General features: G+C 58.7%; 1 protein-coding gene across 17 annotated transcripts in view; it reads right to left on the bottom strand.

Annotated features, from left to right (window-relative positions):
- MROH1 (maestro heat like repeat family member 1) overlaps window positions 1-15,653 on the bottom strand; it is a 66,674-nt gene that overhangs the window by 39,615 nt on the left and 11,406 nt on the right. For 15 of the 17 annotated variants that reach the window (XR_009005775.1, XM_057531821.1, XM_057531824.1 and 12 more), the window contains 8 exons: window positions 14,702-14,779; window positions 13,626-13,771; window positions 7,111-7,242; window positions 6,543-6,705; window positions 6,206-6,304; window positions 1,340-1,491; window positions 806-946; window positions 468-560 (listed from right to left, as the gene is read on the bottom strand). Coding sequence is in view for 16 of the 17 variants with exons in the window: in XM_057531821.1 (XP_057387804.1) it covers window positions 468-560; window positions 806-946; window positions 1,340-1,491; window positions 6,206-6,304; window positions 6,543-6,705; window positions 7,111-7,242; window positions 13,626-13,771; window positions 14,702-14,723 (948 nt within the window). In the remaining variant the exon portion in view is untranslated. Of the gene's footprint in view, window positions 1-467; window positions 561-805; window positions 947-1,339; window positions 1,492-6,205; window positions 6,305-6,542; window positions 6,706-7,110; window positions 7,243-13,625; window positions 13,772-13,968; window positions 14,026-14,701; window positions 14,780-15,653 lie in introns of those variants that run through there. The other 2 variants (XM_057531823.1, XM_057531827.1) reach the window with 2 other exon arrangements.

The raw sequence follows: 15,653 nt of genomic DNA on the forward strand, positions 1-15,653 counted from the left end.
TCTTTCTCAAAGAGCCGCCTGCCCACGCTCTCTCTAGTTTTCCGCCCCTCTTCTCTCCCACTCAGAAAGTCCCATGGACGCAACGTCCCCACCAGAGCTCCCCGTGACCTCCACGCTCCTCATCTGACCTGGGGGGGCAGGGTGTGCACGGCTGAGGAGCCTCCTCGAAGCCCTTTCGCCATCAGAGCCTTCAGGACCCCTGAAGGGGGTCTCCACCTGAGCCCGGGTCCTCGGGACGCACGGCCAGTGCAGATGGCCCCAGAGCTGCCCCTGGCCTGCTGGCTGCCTGCTCCGGTCCCCGCACACCGGGGCTGTCCTGTGTCACGCGGCCCGAGCCCCAGCGTTGGGCAGACAACAGGGGGCCTAGCCCCGAGGGAAGCCTGCACTTCAGCCCCGCCTCCTGCTCCCTAACCCTCAGCAGGCACCTCCCCAGCGTGCTCCCACCCCTCCCTGGGCCCCCAGCCCACCTGAGCGTGCAGGGCAGCCAGGAGTGAGTCAAGCTGAACGTCCAGCGTGCGGCTGCCCACGCTCGCGGCCGCCTCGAGGATCTGGCCCAGGCTCTGCTCGAGGAGGGAGGAGAGGGGCCGTCAGGGCCTCCTCCTGTCCCAGCCCCACCCCTGCTGGCTGCAGGAGTCTCCCAGCCCTCCGCCCTAGCGCTCGCAGGGGAGGGCCGGGACGGGGGCGCGTGGCGAGGCCAGGTGGGCCTGGCTCCCCGGCTCCCGTCCGCGCCCCCCGCTGAGGCTGACTGCCTCGGGGGCTTCCCACCCCGACCCCGCGCCCCCTGCAGCTAAACTCCTGAACGCACCTTGGACACGTGGACGGTCTCGGCGTGCTTCTTGTAGAGGCCGAGGAGTCCAGGCAGGAGCTTGGGGAGCTGCTCCTCCAGCTTCTCGCTGGGCAGCAGGTGGCTCATGGGCCCCAGGGCCTCCACCACAGCGAGCCGCAGCTGGGGGGACACAGGGACAGGCGCTCACGTGCAGAACGGCCGGCAATGCCCGTCAGCCCGGGGCAGAGGTGTGCAAAGAGCCCTCCACCAAGGACCCCACAGCCGGACTCGAAGACCCGGGTTACCACGAGCGGGGGTCCTAAAGGGGCGGAGGGAGTGGGCCCAGGGGGAGAGGTCCAGCGCTGGGGCCGCAGAAAACTAGCCCTACTCTGTGAGGACCTGCGGGGCGGGGGAGGGAGGGGCACGTGTAGACAGATCTACCCCCCCCCCCACCCCCAGAGAACCCGCAGGACAGCAGAAGAGGCCCAGGTGACTGGAGCAGTACCTCCAGGCTGGGGGTGGGAGAGGAAAGCCAGCTAGGCGAGGGCACAGGTCCCTACAGGCCGCGCATACCTTGGCTTCCCGGCTCTGCAGCCAGTGGTGGAAGAGGATGTCGTAGGCGCTGAAGATGTCAGTGGCGAAGGCATCCTTCCTGACCGTGGGGTCGGGGGCCTGGTCCAGGTCGGCCAGGTACTCCAGGGTGCTCTCGCTGAAGCGCTGCAGAGCTGTGGCGACCCACGCGGTAAGCGGCGGCCGGCCGATGGCCGCACAGGCTCTGCGCAACACCTGCCCCTTCTAACATGCCACACCGCCCGCGAGACACCCTCCGAGCACCCGGCCAAGCTCGGGACCAAAGCGCTGTGCGGGCGTGAAGGGTCCCCCAACTCGTGTGCTTCGCAGAAGCTCAGAACGTGACCTTTTTCGGAAATAGGGTCTTTGCAGATGCAATGAGTCAAGATGAGGTCACAGTGTGGGGGGTGCCACTACAACAGGACCGTGTCCTCACAAGAAGAGAGACAGACGCGCGGGGACAACGGAGGCAGAGCTGCACTGCTGCAGCCTCGAGCCAACGCGCCAGGATGCACGGGCACCTCCAGACGCCAGGGGGCCTGGAAGGTTTCTCTCCAGAGCTGCAGAGGGCGCACGGCCCTGCCAACACCCTGCTCTCGGAATCCTGGCCTCCTGAGCCTTAGAGAACACATTTCTGTTGTTTTAACCCCCCAATTTGTGGTCCTTCGTTAAGGTGGTCCAAGGAAACCAGTACAGGCACCAACCTCCCCAAAATGCCCCCAGGCCACCACGCCTGGCCCACTCCAGTCTGCTGTGCCCACCTCTCCCCTCACAGAGACGCATGCCACGCGCTTTCAAGGGCCGCTGTGCCGGGCAGGCGTGGGCCCCCAGGACATGTGTAGGAAGAAGACCCGGGGGCACGGTGGCGGGGTGCCGAGAGTGGGGAGCGCTGGCCTGGGGGGCTGTGTCCGTGGAAGGGACTGTGCCTGGGCCACCAGGCGGGGCAGCCTGGGGACTCGCTTTGGTGCAGACCTGCGAGTGGTCAGCAGGGCCTGGACCCTGGGTCAAGGGAGACGATGGGGCCACAAAGGAGAGTCGGAGGCCAGGACCTGGCCACGGGGCCTGGGCAGTGGAGGGGGAGATGAGGACGGAATGGCCCAGAGAGGTGGCGGCTCCCGGCCGGGGATCCCGAGGGCAGAGCCCGGCGCCCAGGCAGGGGCTGCAGCAGCTGCCCCGGGGGTCTTTACTTGCCCCAGCTCACAACCTCAAACCTGGCCCACTTGTAAGGCTAATTTCTTACCTTGGGCTTTGCAGCCCAGCAGAAAGACTAACCCTAACCCTCCATCTACAGGAGGGCAGCCATGGTCACACGTGCTCAAGAGAGAACATAAAGAAATCCTGAAAGAAAACTACCTCCTGGGGGAAGGTTTCTGTGTCATGGGCAGCCTTTCCACTGAGGATGGGCCCCTGGAGGGTCTGGTGAGGTGGGCTCTGGTCCCCTACCCGCCACATGGCTGCTAAAACCAAGGCTTCCGGTGCCCCGAGAACCCTCAGCTCCTCTCTCAACCCCCCGCTCCTCCACGCCCCCTTCGTCCCCCCTCCTCTTTTGCCTCCTTGAGCTGTTCAGTCAGGCTGTTGGTCAAACTGATCAGGGATCCTAGGTATTTTGCATGGGAAGGTCTTTCAGGATAACAGGCTACTATATGGCCAGAAGCAGAAACCCACCCTTGAATCTGTTACTAGGTTTGAGTTTTTCATCAGGTATACACACAGGCATAAGGTAAAAGAGCAATTCTCATACACCCTCTGCCAGCCCAATTTCCCTTTCTCCAGAAGCAAACATGGGGTTTGGATCTATCTCTCGATAAATAACGCGTCCACGATGTTCCTCACCTACTCCCCCCAAGGCCAGGGCCAGTCCTTTCCATCCATCCCTCCAGACCCGCGCTGCCAGAGCCCACCCACTCCCTCCATGAGCAGCTTTGTTTCCCAGAGTAACCGACCACCTGCGGTTTGAGTCTCCTTGGCTCTCCAGGCACGAGTCACTAAGGCAACCTCCACATCTCTTGCCGCACACCCTGGGGCTCCCTTGGCCCCGCCATGGGGGACCGCACCCTTCCTGATCCTTGCTTCTCCAAAAGAGTCTTTACCCTCCTGCTCAAGTAGCATCTGGGCAGGGTTCTGATTCTCAGAGGGTGCCTTCCACTGGAGCTTTCTGACGCTCTCCCTTGAACGGGAGAAGGCAAGGACACCTATTTCCTCAGCTTCCCCTTGGACCATCCCTGCCCCACCCCCCCGCAAAGTCTTCCTGGTGTGGTGCTTGGAGGGCCTCTCCATCAGGAACAGCTCCTGCTCCAGGGCGGGTTCGGGGAGTACTGCACGACTCCCTCACTCCACTCTCTCTGTTCGTTCTTTCCAGGGTGTCTTATTCGAATGCTGGCTTCATGGCCTAGCCTGCTAATTCTTTTCTTTCTCTCTTATTTTCCATATATTTGCATTTTTGCTCTATTTTCTGGAGGATTTCCTCAACTTTCTCTTCCATTTCTGCCTTCCATTTTCATCATGTTTTTAATTCCCAAAAGCTTAATTTTATTCTCCGAACGTAGCTTCTTCATAGCAACATGCTCGTTTCCTGAATGCATCTTCTCTTAACTCCCTGAGAATGTTAACCCCAGATTTCCTTTCCTGCCTGTTTTCTCCTTCCTGAACTGTCTGCTTTCCCCAAGTCTCGGTTTCTGTTTATTCTGCTGCCACCTTTCCTATCAGAGACTTTCCTTGTGGGCAGTGATTTTTGGCCGCCTATTGGTGCTGGACAGTGTGGCCAGGCCAGCCGTGCACCCTGCTATCTGGGACATGTCAACGCGGTCTCTGGGTCTCCCTCCCCACTCTTCCCCTGCCTGGCCACAGCCTCCTGCAAACTGGACAAGCACCTTCAAGTGTGCACGTGCTCCTGTTCTTGGCCCAGCACCGCTGCCCACTTGTGCCGCCTTCCTGCAGTGGACACAGACATCTGCCCAGAACCAGAGGCTGTCTGGAAGGACAGGAGGCCCCAGCCCTCTCGTGGCCCACCCAGGCCACTGATGGGCTCATGTGGACCCTCCTGGCCCGACTGAGGCCACTCCAGTAGGCAGGGCCACTCTTCCCTCCAACTGCAGACCCTGAACGTCCTATCTGTGGTGAGGAGCGCACACCTCAGCAGGAGGGCGGCCTGCGGGCAGGTCTCTTGGCCCATGCACTTGCTTCATACTCGACATACCAACAAGGTGAGAACTGCAGGGGCCTTTGGCCTGGGAAGGGCAGGGACCAGAGCTCTTGAGAACTGCGAGTCAGCTCTCTGTGCAGGGCCCCGCGCTTCCCGGAGCGAGGCCAGTACTTCCCAGAGGAGCTGTCCAGGGCCAGTAACTAAGCCCTCGGCTCCGACACGGGCTCTTCTTGTTCCCCCACCGGCCTGGACGCGGGCTGTCCTAGGCTGGTCTTCTCCCCGTGTGCAGCGCCCCCGAGGTACAGCCCCAGCCCCTCAGCTCTGCCTCGGTCCCTTCTGTGTCCTGCTCCTGCATTCCCAGCTCAGCGGTGATTCCCGGCCCAGCTGCTCGGGGATCCTGTCACAAATTCCCTTTTCAGCCAAAACTAGGTCAAGGAGGGTTTCTGCCCTTCAGCCCAAGCAGCCTGCCAATCACACACAGGTGGGAGGAGCCTGCAAGAGGAAGGCACCAAAGAGACCGTGGCAGGGAACGGAGAGAATGGGGAACGCGGGGGCTGTGAGGAGGGCTGGCAGGGGCTGGAGCCCCTCCTAGGGCCCCCTGAAAGCAGGGGAACGCTGAACCCAAAGCCACTGTGAACAGCGAGGGCTGGGGCCCAAAGCTCTAGGCCCCGGCTAGGAAAGTCCCCAGGTGTGTGCAAGATACGCAGCTTCCCTAGGAACCCTCCCCAAACACCAATGCTCTAGCTACCAGCCCCCAACCCCAACCCTGAGCCCTGCCCAGTGTGGCCACGCCCTCACCACATGCTCCCTAGCTGGCAGCCTGGGGAGGAAGCCCAGCACCTGCTAACAGGCTGGGCTGCGGATTAAAAAGGGTCCTGTCCTCGTGGGGGCCTCAGATGGCCCAGGCGCTCCCTCTCCCTCCCCTCAGTACCAGCCAGCAGTCTTCCTGAGACTGGTGGGGACACTAGGGTCACCAGGAAGCTGAAGGACAAGGGCAACGTGGTGGCTGCTAGAAGAGGCCCAGGCCCCCTCAGTCCCCGTGTTTCAGGACCCTCTGCTTCCCTCCCACATGAGTGCCCTCCCCTCCCATCAAGAGTCATGCCGCGAGGCGCCGTTCCCCTGCCCAGGCACGCAGAGGGCTGCACACAGAAGGTGGGAGAGTGAATACCCCATCCCAAGATGCCCATGGAATGGTCACTCTCCCAGCACGGAGCAGGGAGAGAAATGGGAAGCAGCTGCAGCTTTGGGTAAGTCTCTTCCCGCCCCGCATCAAGCGTCCAGGGCTCAGGGACTGCAGTGTAAAGTCCTGGGCAGGGGGGTCCCCAGCAGCAGAGAAAAGCAGTCAGATGGCAGAGGCCAGGTCTCTACCTGCAGCAGTGCCCACCCAGCCCACGCCTGCAGTCACCCTTCCTCTAAATGTCCCGCCCTCCTCCTGCAGCCTGGAGGACCCGCAGCCCCACAAAGGGGCACTGGAGACAAAAGGTCCAGGAGTGGACAGGCTGCGCCCAGCCCCTGCCCCGCAGAGACCCACCCGCCCGCAGAGGCCCCCCCCCGCCCGCAGAGGCCCCCCCGCCCGCAGAGGCCCCACCTTACCACAGCAGAGCCCCACCCGCCCGCAGAGGCCCCCCCGCCCGCAGAGCCCCACCTTACCACAGCAGAGGCCCACCCGCCCGCAGAGGCCCACCCGCCCCGCAGAGGCCCCCCTGCCCGCAGAGGCCCCACCTTACCACAGCAGAACGCCACCCTCATCGAGTCGGGCTTGGCTGCACTCAGCATGGGCAGCATGGTGTTCAGGATGGGCGTCAGGAAGGGCACCATGCCGAACACTGCAAGAGGGGTACGTCACGGGGGCCCCACTGCCATCCCCACCCAGCCTGTCCTTCCCTCGGGCCCTGTGCCCCAGGGGAGGCAGAGGGCACTCCGGCCACATGCCTTGAGCTCCTTCTGCACAGCCTGGGGCTCACGGTGGAGCTGCTGGGACACAAGGAACCGAGGCCGGCGGGCTTTCAGAGGTCCTCACGACCGCTGAGAGCACGGGCCGAAGGGGGCCGGGCCGCCACCTACCATTGGAAACTGAGAGGTTGGCGAGCGTCTGCACGACAAAATGGTGCGGCAGGACCCCGGGCTGGAACTTGCTCAGCATCTCCTCCATCACGCTGCTGATGAAACGCTTTCCCACGGCCACCAGGACGTTGCTGGCAGCCTGCTGCCAATCACAGACCAACTCCTACCCCACAGAAGATCTGAACTGGCACCCAGACCGGAGGAGGCTGAAACCGCCCAGGAAGCGAAACGAGACACTCTGCCCTCCGTCACGCCAGGGGACAGGCTGCCCGTCTTTGGGACGCGGTGCTGCTGCGAGCAGGGCTCCCTGCTGAGCCCAGCGCCCCCACACACCGGGCACCACTGCCCCTACGTTTGCCCTGAGGGTTTGGGAAGTTTGCTCTCTGCTTCAGTTTCCATCGGAGATTGTGGGGTGACCCTGCCCACCCCAGGAGGGCAGTCAGTGCACAGGACCCAGGGGCCAAGCCCGAGGCAGCCGGGCACAAACCCACACCCTAAAGGCACGTGGGAGGAAAGGCCTCGGAAAGCAGCTTCCCTCCCAAGCCGGGGCCTGGTCAGCCCCACAGACCTTCACTCTGGTCATCTCGCTGGAGGCCAGGAGGATGCTGGCCCTGGCCACGTCCTCGCCCAGCTCGCCGACGTGACCGCTCACGACCGTCTCCATGACCCTCAGGATCATCGTCCGGTACGGACGCGCCAGCTGCGGAGGGACGACCAGGACTTGCTTGTCGCTCACGGCTCCTCCCTGAGCTTGAGAAAGCCCCGGTCTCCTGACAGCATCGCTCTGGGTGGCCCGCCTCCTGGGGAGCTCTCCGTATGTCCTGGCGCAGCCCCCTCCTCAGCCACCTCCCTGCAGCGCCCCCGTCCAGCACGCGTCGTCCTCGCCTTCAGTGAGGACACGCAGACCACAGCGGAGGCTGTGACAGGTGGAGGGCATGTCACGGTGATGACAGAAAACCCCGCGACATGAGCAGAGCCCAGCCAAGGGAAGGGCTTCATCCTGCCGGAGTCCCGGGCGTCACGGAGACCGCCGGTGAGGGCAGGAAATACTCAGGGAGCCAGGAAAGACCAAGAGCCGCCGCTCCCTGAGGACCCTCCCCCCTCCCCCCGCGAACGCAGCATCCAGACAGGGGGTGCAGACCAGGGGGCACAACCTCAGTGCAGCTGGAGTGCCCAGGCCACGTGACGGGAGGAAAGAGGGCAAGAAAGGGTGCGACTCAGGCTGGCTGCACTCTGCAGAGCTGCTCAGGCCTGAGAAAAGGCGCTCGTGACCCTCGGGCGAGAGCCCCCCGCCAACGACGTCCCCACCACGCTCCCTCCTGCAGAGGCCGCTGGCAGCCCTCACGGGGGTGGCCCACACTACCCAGTCACTCAGCCCTGCAGGCGAGAGGGGAGGGCAGGAACCCTTCTATTTCAAGTAGAAACATACAGCTTATATCTGGGGAAAGTACCAGTGTCCTACTGATGGGGTCATTCACAGCTGCTGGGTTTTTAAATTTTATTTATTTATTTATCTTTGGCTGCGTTGGGTCTTCGTTGCTGTGCGCGGGCTTTCTCTAGTTGCGGCGAGCGGGGGCTCCTCTTTGTTGCGGTGCATGGGCTTCTCATTGCGGTGGCTTCTCTTGTTGCGGAGCACGGGCTCTAGGCACGCGGGCTTCAGTAGTTGTGGCTCGCGGGCTCTAGAGCGCAGGCTCAGTAGTTGTGGCGCACGGGCTTAGTTGCTCCACAGCATGTGGGATCTTCCCGGACCAGGGCTCGAACCTGTGTCCCCTGCATTGGCAGGCGGATTCTCAACCACTGTGCCACCAGGGAAGCCCTACTGGTTTGTTTTGTTCTGTTTTTCGCTTTTTTAAATTGTGTTAAAATACACATAACAAAGTTTACCATCTTAACCATTCTCAAGCATGCAGTGCAGTGGTATTAAATACATTCAGCTGGTGGTGTGGCCGTCAGCACCATCCCTCCCCATAGCTCTTTCCATCTTATAAAACTGAAACCCTGTCCCCATTAAACCCTAACTCTCCATTCTCATCCCCCCAGCCCCTGCCACCCACCTTTCTACTTTCTGTATCTGAATTTGACTATTCTAGACACTTCATATAAGTAGAAGTATACAGTATTTGTCCTTTTGTGACTGGCTTATTTCACTGAGCAAAATGTCCTCAAGGAGGTTCATCCAGGGGCTTCCCTGGTGGCGCAGTGGTTGGGAATCTGCCTGCCAATGCAGGGGACACGGGTTCAAGCCCTGGTCCGGGAAGATCCCACATGCCGCGGAGCACCTAAGCCCGTGCGCCACAACTACTGAGCCTGTGCTCTAGAGCCCACGAGCCACAACTACTGAAGCCCGCGTGCCTAGAGCCCATGCTCCGCAACAAGAGAAGCCACCGCAATGAGAAGCCCGCACACCACAACAAAGAGTAGCCCCCGCTCGCCACAACTAGAGAAAGCCTGCACACAGCAACAAAGACCCAACGCAGCCAAAAACAATAAATAAAATAAAATAAATTTATTTTTTTAAAGTCCTATGTATCCTTAGATCAAAATATTAAAAAAAAAAAAAAAGAGGTTCATCCATGTTGTAGCATGTGTCAGAATTCCCTTTTTCTTTTTTTTGGCAGCACCACGGCCTGTGGGATCTTAGTTCCCCAACCAGGGATTGAACCTGGGCGCTTGGCAGTGACAGGGCTGAGTCCTAACCACAGGACCGCCAAGGAATTTCCAGAATTCACTTCCTTTTTAAGGCTGAATATTCCGTTGTGTGGATGGACCACATCTAGCTTATCCATCATCCACTGATGGGCACTTGGGTTGCCTCCACCTTTTGACTAATGTGATTAATACTGCTATGAACAAAGGTGTGCAAATATCTCTTTGAGACTCTGCTTTCAATCTTTTGGGTATATACCCAGAAGTGGAACTGCTGGGTCATATGATAATTCTATTTTTATTTTTTGAGGAACCTCCATAATGTTTTCCATAGCCACTGCACCATTTAACACTCCCACCACCACTGCACAAGGTTTCCAGTTTCTGCACATTTTCACCAACACTTGTTTTCTTTTTTTGATAGTATCCATTGTGATGGATGTGAGGTGGTATTTCACTGTAGTTTTTTTTTTTTTTCTTTCTTTTTTTTTAAAGAAATTCACTTTCTTTTATTTATTTATTTATTTATTTATGACTGTGTTGAGTCTTCGTTTCTGTGCGAGGGCTTTCTCTAGTTGCGGCAAGTGGGGACCACTCTTCATCACGGTGCGCGGGCCTCTCACCATCGCGGCCTCTCTTGTTGCGGAGCACAGGCTCCAGATGCGCAGGCTCAGTAATTGTGGCTCACGGGCCCAGTTGCTCCGCGGCATGTGGGATCTTCCCAGACCAGGGCTCGAACCCGTGTCCCCTGCATTGGCAGGCAGATTCTCAACCACTGCGCCACCAGGGAAGCCCCTCACTGTAGTTTTGACTTGCATTTCCCTAATGATTAGTGATGCTGACCATCTTTTCATGTTCTTATTGGCCATTTGTATATCTTTTTTGGAGAAATGTCTATTCAAGTCCTTTGCCCATTTTTGAATTGAGTAGTTTGGTATTTTGTTGTTCAGTTTTCAGAGTTCTCTATATATCCTGGATATTAATTCCTTATTGGATATATGATTTGCAAACATTTTCTCCCATGCAGTGGGTTGCCTTTTTACTCTGTGGATAGTGTCTTTTGATGTACAAATTATTAAAATTTTCATGAAGTCCAATTCGTCTATTTTTTCTTCTGGTTGCCTGTTCCTTTGGTGTCACATCCAAGAAATCATTGCTAAGTCCAATGTCCAGGAGCTTCTGTCCTATGTTTTCTTCTAAGAGTTTTACAGTTTTAGGTTTTACGTTTAGGTCTCTGACCTCTTGAGTTAATTTTTGTGTATGATGTGAGGTAGGGGTCCAACTTCATTCTTTTGCAAATGGATATCCAGTTTTCCCAGCATCATTTGTTGAAAAGACTATCCTTTCCGCATTCAATTGTCTTGGCACCCCTGTTGAAAATCATTTGACCATATATGTGAGAGTTTATTGCTAGGCTCTATTCTACTCCATTGGTCTATGTGTCTGTCTCTATGCCAGTGCCACACTGGCTTGGTTATTGTAGCTTTCTAGTAAATTCTGAAATCAGGAATTGTGAGTCCTCCAGCTTTGTTCTTCTTTTTTAGGAATGTTTTGGCTATTCAGGACCCCTTGAGATTCCCTATGAATTTTAGGATGGGTTTTTCTATTTCTACAAAGTTGCAACAGCTGCTTATTTTTCAAGATTTTATTTCCACTTTATGTTGCTCTTGAGAGTTCAATGAGCAGAACAGTAAGCACAGCAAAAGAAGACGTGGAGCACTCCCTCTGAGGGCGGGGTTTTCACCCAGGCCCTCATGCAGAACGATGTAGCCTCAGCCCCTGGCAGGGAGCACACTGGGAACGGAACGGGGTTGGGGGGGCAGCTTGCTGATGATACCTGCCCTTGGCAGGTGTGTGTGAGATTTCCGGCTCAACCGTTCTGACGTGTTGGTGGGTGGCCAATGAGCCCATCACCCCTGCTGCCCTTCCCCCACCCCCAGAACTGACTGAGTCCACTAAATGGATGAACTGGATGACCAGGCTATCTGCGGGCAGGACGACGTTAGGAGGCAGGGCCTTTGGGATGTGATTAGGCCACGAGGGTGGAGCCCTCATGAATGGAATTTGTGCCCCTATAAAAGAGACCCCAGGGCTTCCCTGGTGGCGCAGTGGTTGAGAATCTGCCTGCCAATGCAGGGGACACGGGTTCGTGCCCTGGTCTGGGAAGATCCCACATGCCGCAGAGCAACTGGGCCCGTGAGCCGCAATTACTGAGCCTGCGCGTCTGGAGCCTGTGCCCCGCAACAAGAGAGGCCGCGATAGTGAGAGGCCCGCGCACCGCGATGAAGAGTGGCCCCCGCTTGCCGCAACTAGAGAAAGCCCTCGCACAGAAACGAAGACCCAACACAGCCATAAATAAATTTAAAAATAAAAAAAAAAAGAGACCCCAGAGAGCTCCCTCATCCCTTCTGCCAGGTGAGGACAAAGGGAGGAAACATCCGTCTATAAACCAAGAAGCAAGCGCTCACCAGGCACTGAATCTGCCAGCACCTTGATCTTAAGACCTCCAGCCTCCAGAACTGTGGGAGACACAAGTCTGCTGTCTAAAAGCCACCTAGTCTGTGGCATTTTGTCATAGGAGCCAGAGGGGACTAAGACAACTATTCTTGCCTCTCTTCCCCAAATCACTTCCCTGCCCACTGGCCTGACAGCCCTTGTGAAGGAGCCTGCTTGTCCCTGGGTTCACCTTTCCTATGCTGAGACTTGGTCAACAGGAAGGAGACTGGATCTGTCTAAAACTGTGCGGCCCACCACCGTCCAGGAACACAGACCAGGACCAGCTGGTGGAGCGGCAAACATGCCCCAGTGCCCCCGGCACACTGAAGCCTCTAGAAGCTGATATCTACAAAGTATTGCATGCATCTCAAAATGCTGCACTGACCTACGATGACTCGATAGTGCTGTACACCTTTCTTCTGCTATCCCACATCTTTTTGGAGAGAGAATCAAGGGGATTCGAAATGTACATGCTAAGATGCAGCCCAATAAAGTCTGATTGTGAAGAAACACGAGTGAGTGGCACAAAGCTGCTAGCAGCACGGTGTGGACGAGGCAATGGTGGTGGCTGGGGGTGGAGAGGCACTAGGAAGGGCTCCACTGCGAGGGGCAGAGCTTCCAACTTCAGACACGCTTACTATAAAGGGCCACTGTGAAGGAAGTTGGTTTTTAAAGTTGGTTGAAGAAACTAAAAAGGCTAGAAAAGGGGTAAAATCGTAAGTGTGCTAGAAAATGACAGGTATGAAGCACACTTAAATTTTGCTATGAATTGTTAAAAATAACAAAGCCTTTTTAGCCACCTTTAGTACTCTTTGGCCATTTCCTCAAATAGCCAGGGCAGCCCTAATCTTTGTCTAACAATCAGACACTGAATTCAGCAGGTCACGATGATGGAGCCTCTCGGCCACGAAGAGAAGGGTCCTGACACCCAGCATGCACCACCGTGAAGCTCCATGAGCCGAAGAGCCTGGGTAGACACACACGTGCCCAAGCATGAGGGTGCCCTTGCCGTCCTATCTGCCCCCAGTCCCAACAGCAGTGCACGAACACGTAAAAGGCCCAGGACAGCTAGGACAGCGGGGCAGGGGCAGGGGACCCTCCCCACGAGAGGAGAGGTCATCAGGCCGCAGCACAAGCCGCCCAGCGGCCACTCAGCAGGACGCGGCTATTTCCCCCAGGAAACGGCAGTTGACAGATGAGAGAGAAATAACTCATATTGTATAGGGATCCTCTTTTACTGATCAAATGTCAAAAACAAAAAGAAAAATGGTCTTTTGAGACCGAAAGTCTAACTCCCAGGAATGAGCCTAAAACACGCACTGGGGAAAACTGAAAGAACTTCCCACCGCAGGGAGCCGAGAACGTCACAGAACCGTGCAGCCGAGACCCAGGAGAGGGGGAGCCGGCAGACCCCCTTCTGTTGTAGTCGGCGGGCCTTGAGCCATCTCTGCAGAGTCCAGTCGGCACGCCCACCCAGCCACAGCCCCTCTCCAAGGCCCGTCCACGTGTTCCCGTTACCGCGGTGGACGCGAGCTGCCCTCTCTCGTTGGCGAGGACGGCTGTCCAGGCTCCAGCGGGTCAGCGAAAGGGGACGGCGGCACCGGGCCTGCGAGTGAGCGGCTGGACGCTGCAGTGCTTACCACCCCGGCCCTCCACGACAGGATCAACCCACAGGCCACGAGGCAAAGAGGGTCGGACTTGCAGGTATGATTTTCTACCCACAGCAGCACGGCTCTGCACTCCGGACCCAGCCGGCCAGCCGGCAGATCCCTGGCACAGACCCCGCCCCACAGGCCCCTTCCCTCAGGCCCCATCCTGCAGCCCGGCCCCCGCAGACCCCGCCCCATCCCGCAGGCCCCGCTCCGCAGGCCCCATCCCGCAGCCCGGCCCCCGCAGACCCCGCCCCATCCCGCAGGCCCCGCCCCGCAGGAGCAGCAATACCTTCTCGTGCAGCCGCAGGTGCTCCTCGCAGGCGCGGAGAGCCTCCACGGGCTGCGACTCTCCGAGGGCACACAGGGCGCCACACACCTGCTCCTGCACCTGAGGGTCCTTGTCGGTGACAGCGTCCAGCAGAATGGCGAACAGCCCTGCCGTGACAAAGCCCAGTGGCGTGGTCAGGCCCGGCCCCGACCCCACCGCCGCTGCGCTCAGCCTCTGAGGACTCGGCCCCGGAGCTGGAGGAGACCGCCGCACCGGCCTGGCCGCTCTGCAGCCTCCACTGCGCTGGCCGGGATCTCTGGGACCCACTGGCCGCCTGCTCTGAGGTCACTCTGGCCACCTGTACCTCGACCTTCCAGCCCAGGCCGTGTCTGCTCCACGTCTCCGGCCCCGCTGGATCCAAGCTCCTATAAAAGGCAGGCGGTGCAGGCTCAGGGCCCCTTCGGAAGCTGCCCCAGGCGGCCCTCTGGCCCACACTGTGCCCTGTGCTTGCCGGGCGGCACCCCAGTCCCACCAGCTGCTCTCGCTGACTCCTCACCCTGGCAATTCCCCACACTCAGATCCAGGCCTCCACCCCACGGACAGGACCCCCATCCTCAGTGCCCCGAGAGCTCCGTGTGCCTGCCAGCGGTTCGCAGACCCTCACCCCGGGGATGGAACCTGTGGGGCAGGAACACCATTCCCAGCCTCTGCCCCGCCCTGGGCCATGCCCTCAGCAAACAGCCGGCCCTGGCGGCAGGCAGAGTAGCCAGCCAGAGCGGATGCTGGCCCTGGGGCTTTTGTAGGAAGGGACGAAGGCACAGGGACCCTCCCACACGGAGCACGAAGCCCTCTGTGCCAGGCAAACGCCGTCCCCCACACCAGACTGAGCCTGTGGCCAAATCTGGACCTCTGCGTCAGCATCTGCAGAGACAAGAGCTTTGTTTTCTTTTTTTTTTTTTAATGAAAACTTAGAGAAAGTGTGTTCGTGCGTCATTCCTTTCAAGCACGTTTACTCAATGCCACGGGCTCCTCTGTGTCCCAAACTCAGAAACCGGCAGGCATGACACGGAGGCCTGCCAGGAGCCCCACACACTCACTCTTCACGTATGCCTCGCTCATTGCTGCGGCTGTGGCTTCCTCTCGCCCGGTGTGCACAGGGACAGCTCTCTTCAAACCTGGAGCAACCAGACGTGCAGCATTTAAGTCACAAGCCTCCTCAGTTTACGAGCAGTTACTGTGCTTGTGTAAAACACAAGATTTAAACAATTTCGTCCTGGGGGAACTGTCTCTGCCACAGTTTGGCTGAAAGGCGTGCGGAGGACAGGAGGCACCGTCCCCTCAATGGTACCGGCTCTCCTCCACCCCAGCAGCTGTCAGCCCCGCCGACGCATGGCCGGCCCGCCAGGGCTCGTCCTGATTGGCCCACGGTGGCCCGGGCAAGTGTGTGACCACCTCCAGCTACAGCATCTCCCTTCACCCCGTGCGCGTCAGGCCTGGTGTCGCTGGCGGTCTGTGCGGAGCAGGCACACCCTCCCCGAGAGCCGAGAGCAACTGCCTTGGTGGCTGCGGGGCCGGGACTCGCCACGCCTGAGATCCTAGCACGGTGTTAAATGAGCCTCCTGCTGGCCGAGAGACTGGGCGGGCAGCACAGGGATCTGGTGGGCTCCCTGGCACCTGAAACCAACCATCCAAACAGCACACGGGATCCAAACAGCACACGCCTCGAAGCACCGCTTGCAGCAGGTGGACCCAAAGGATAAAGCCCATGAAATACGCGAGCAGCTCCCCACTTCACCACGTGGCCACGTGCTCTGCCCTACGGCGCACTCTCCGAGGACCTGTGCGGTGCTTTCTCACACTAGTGTCCTCGACTTGCTGGTCACCACCCTTCATTCCCCAGTCACCACCCATCCAGAAAAGGGTGAAGGTGGAGGTAGCAAAGGAGAGATGCCTTGACCTGCTCCCGAGCAGGGAGGATATGCTCATTTGGCTGTGGCCACACGGGAAGGGGGCAGTGAGAAGTCACCTAATGCGGGGACGGGGTTAGGG

Source organism: Balaenoptera acutorostrata, chromosome 17 (genome assembly GCF_949987535.1).
Source record: "Balaenoptera acutorostrata chromosome 17, mBalAcu1.1, whole genome shotgun sequence".
Taxonomy (NCBI): Eukaryota; Metazoa; Chordata; class Mammalia; order Artiodactyla; family Balaenopteridae; genus Balaenoptera; species Balaenoptera acutorostrata.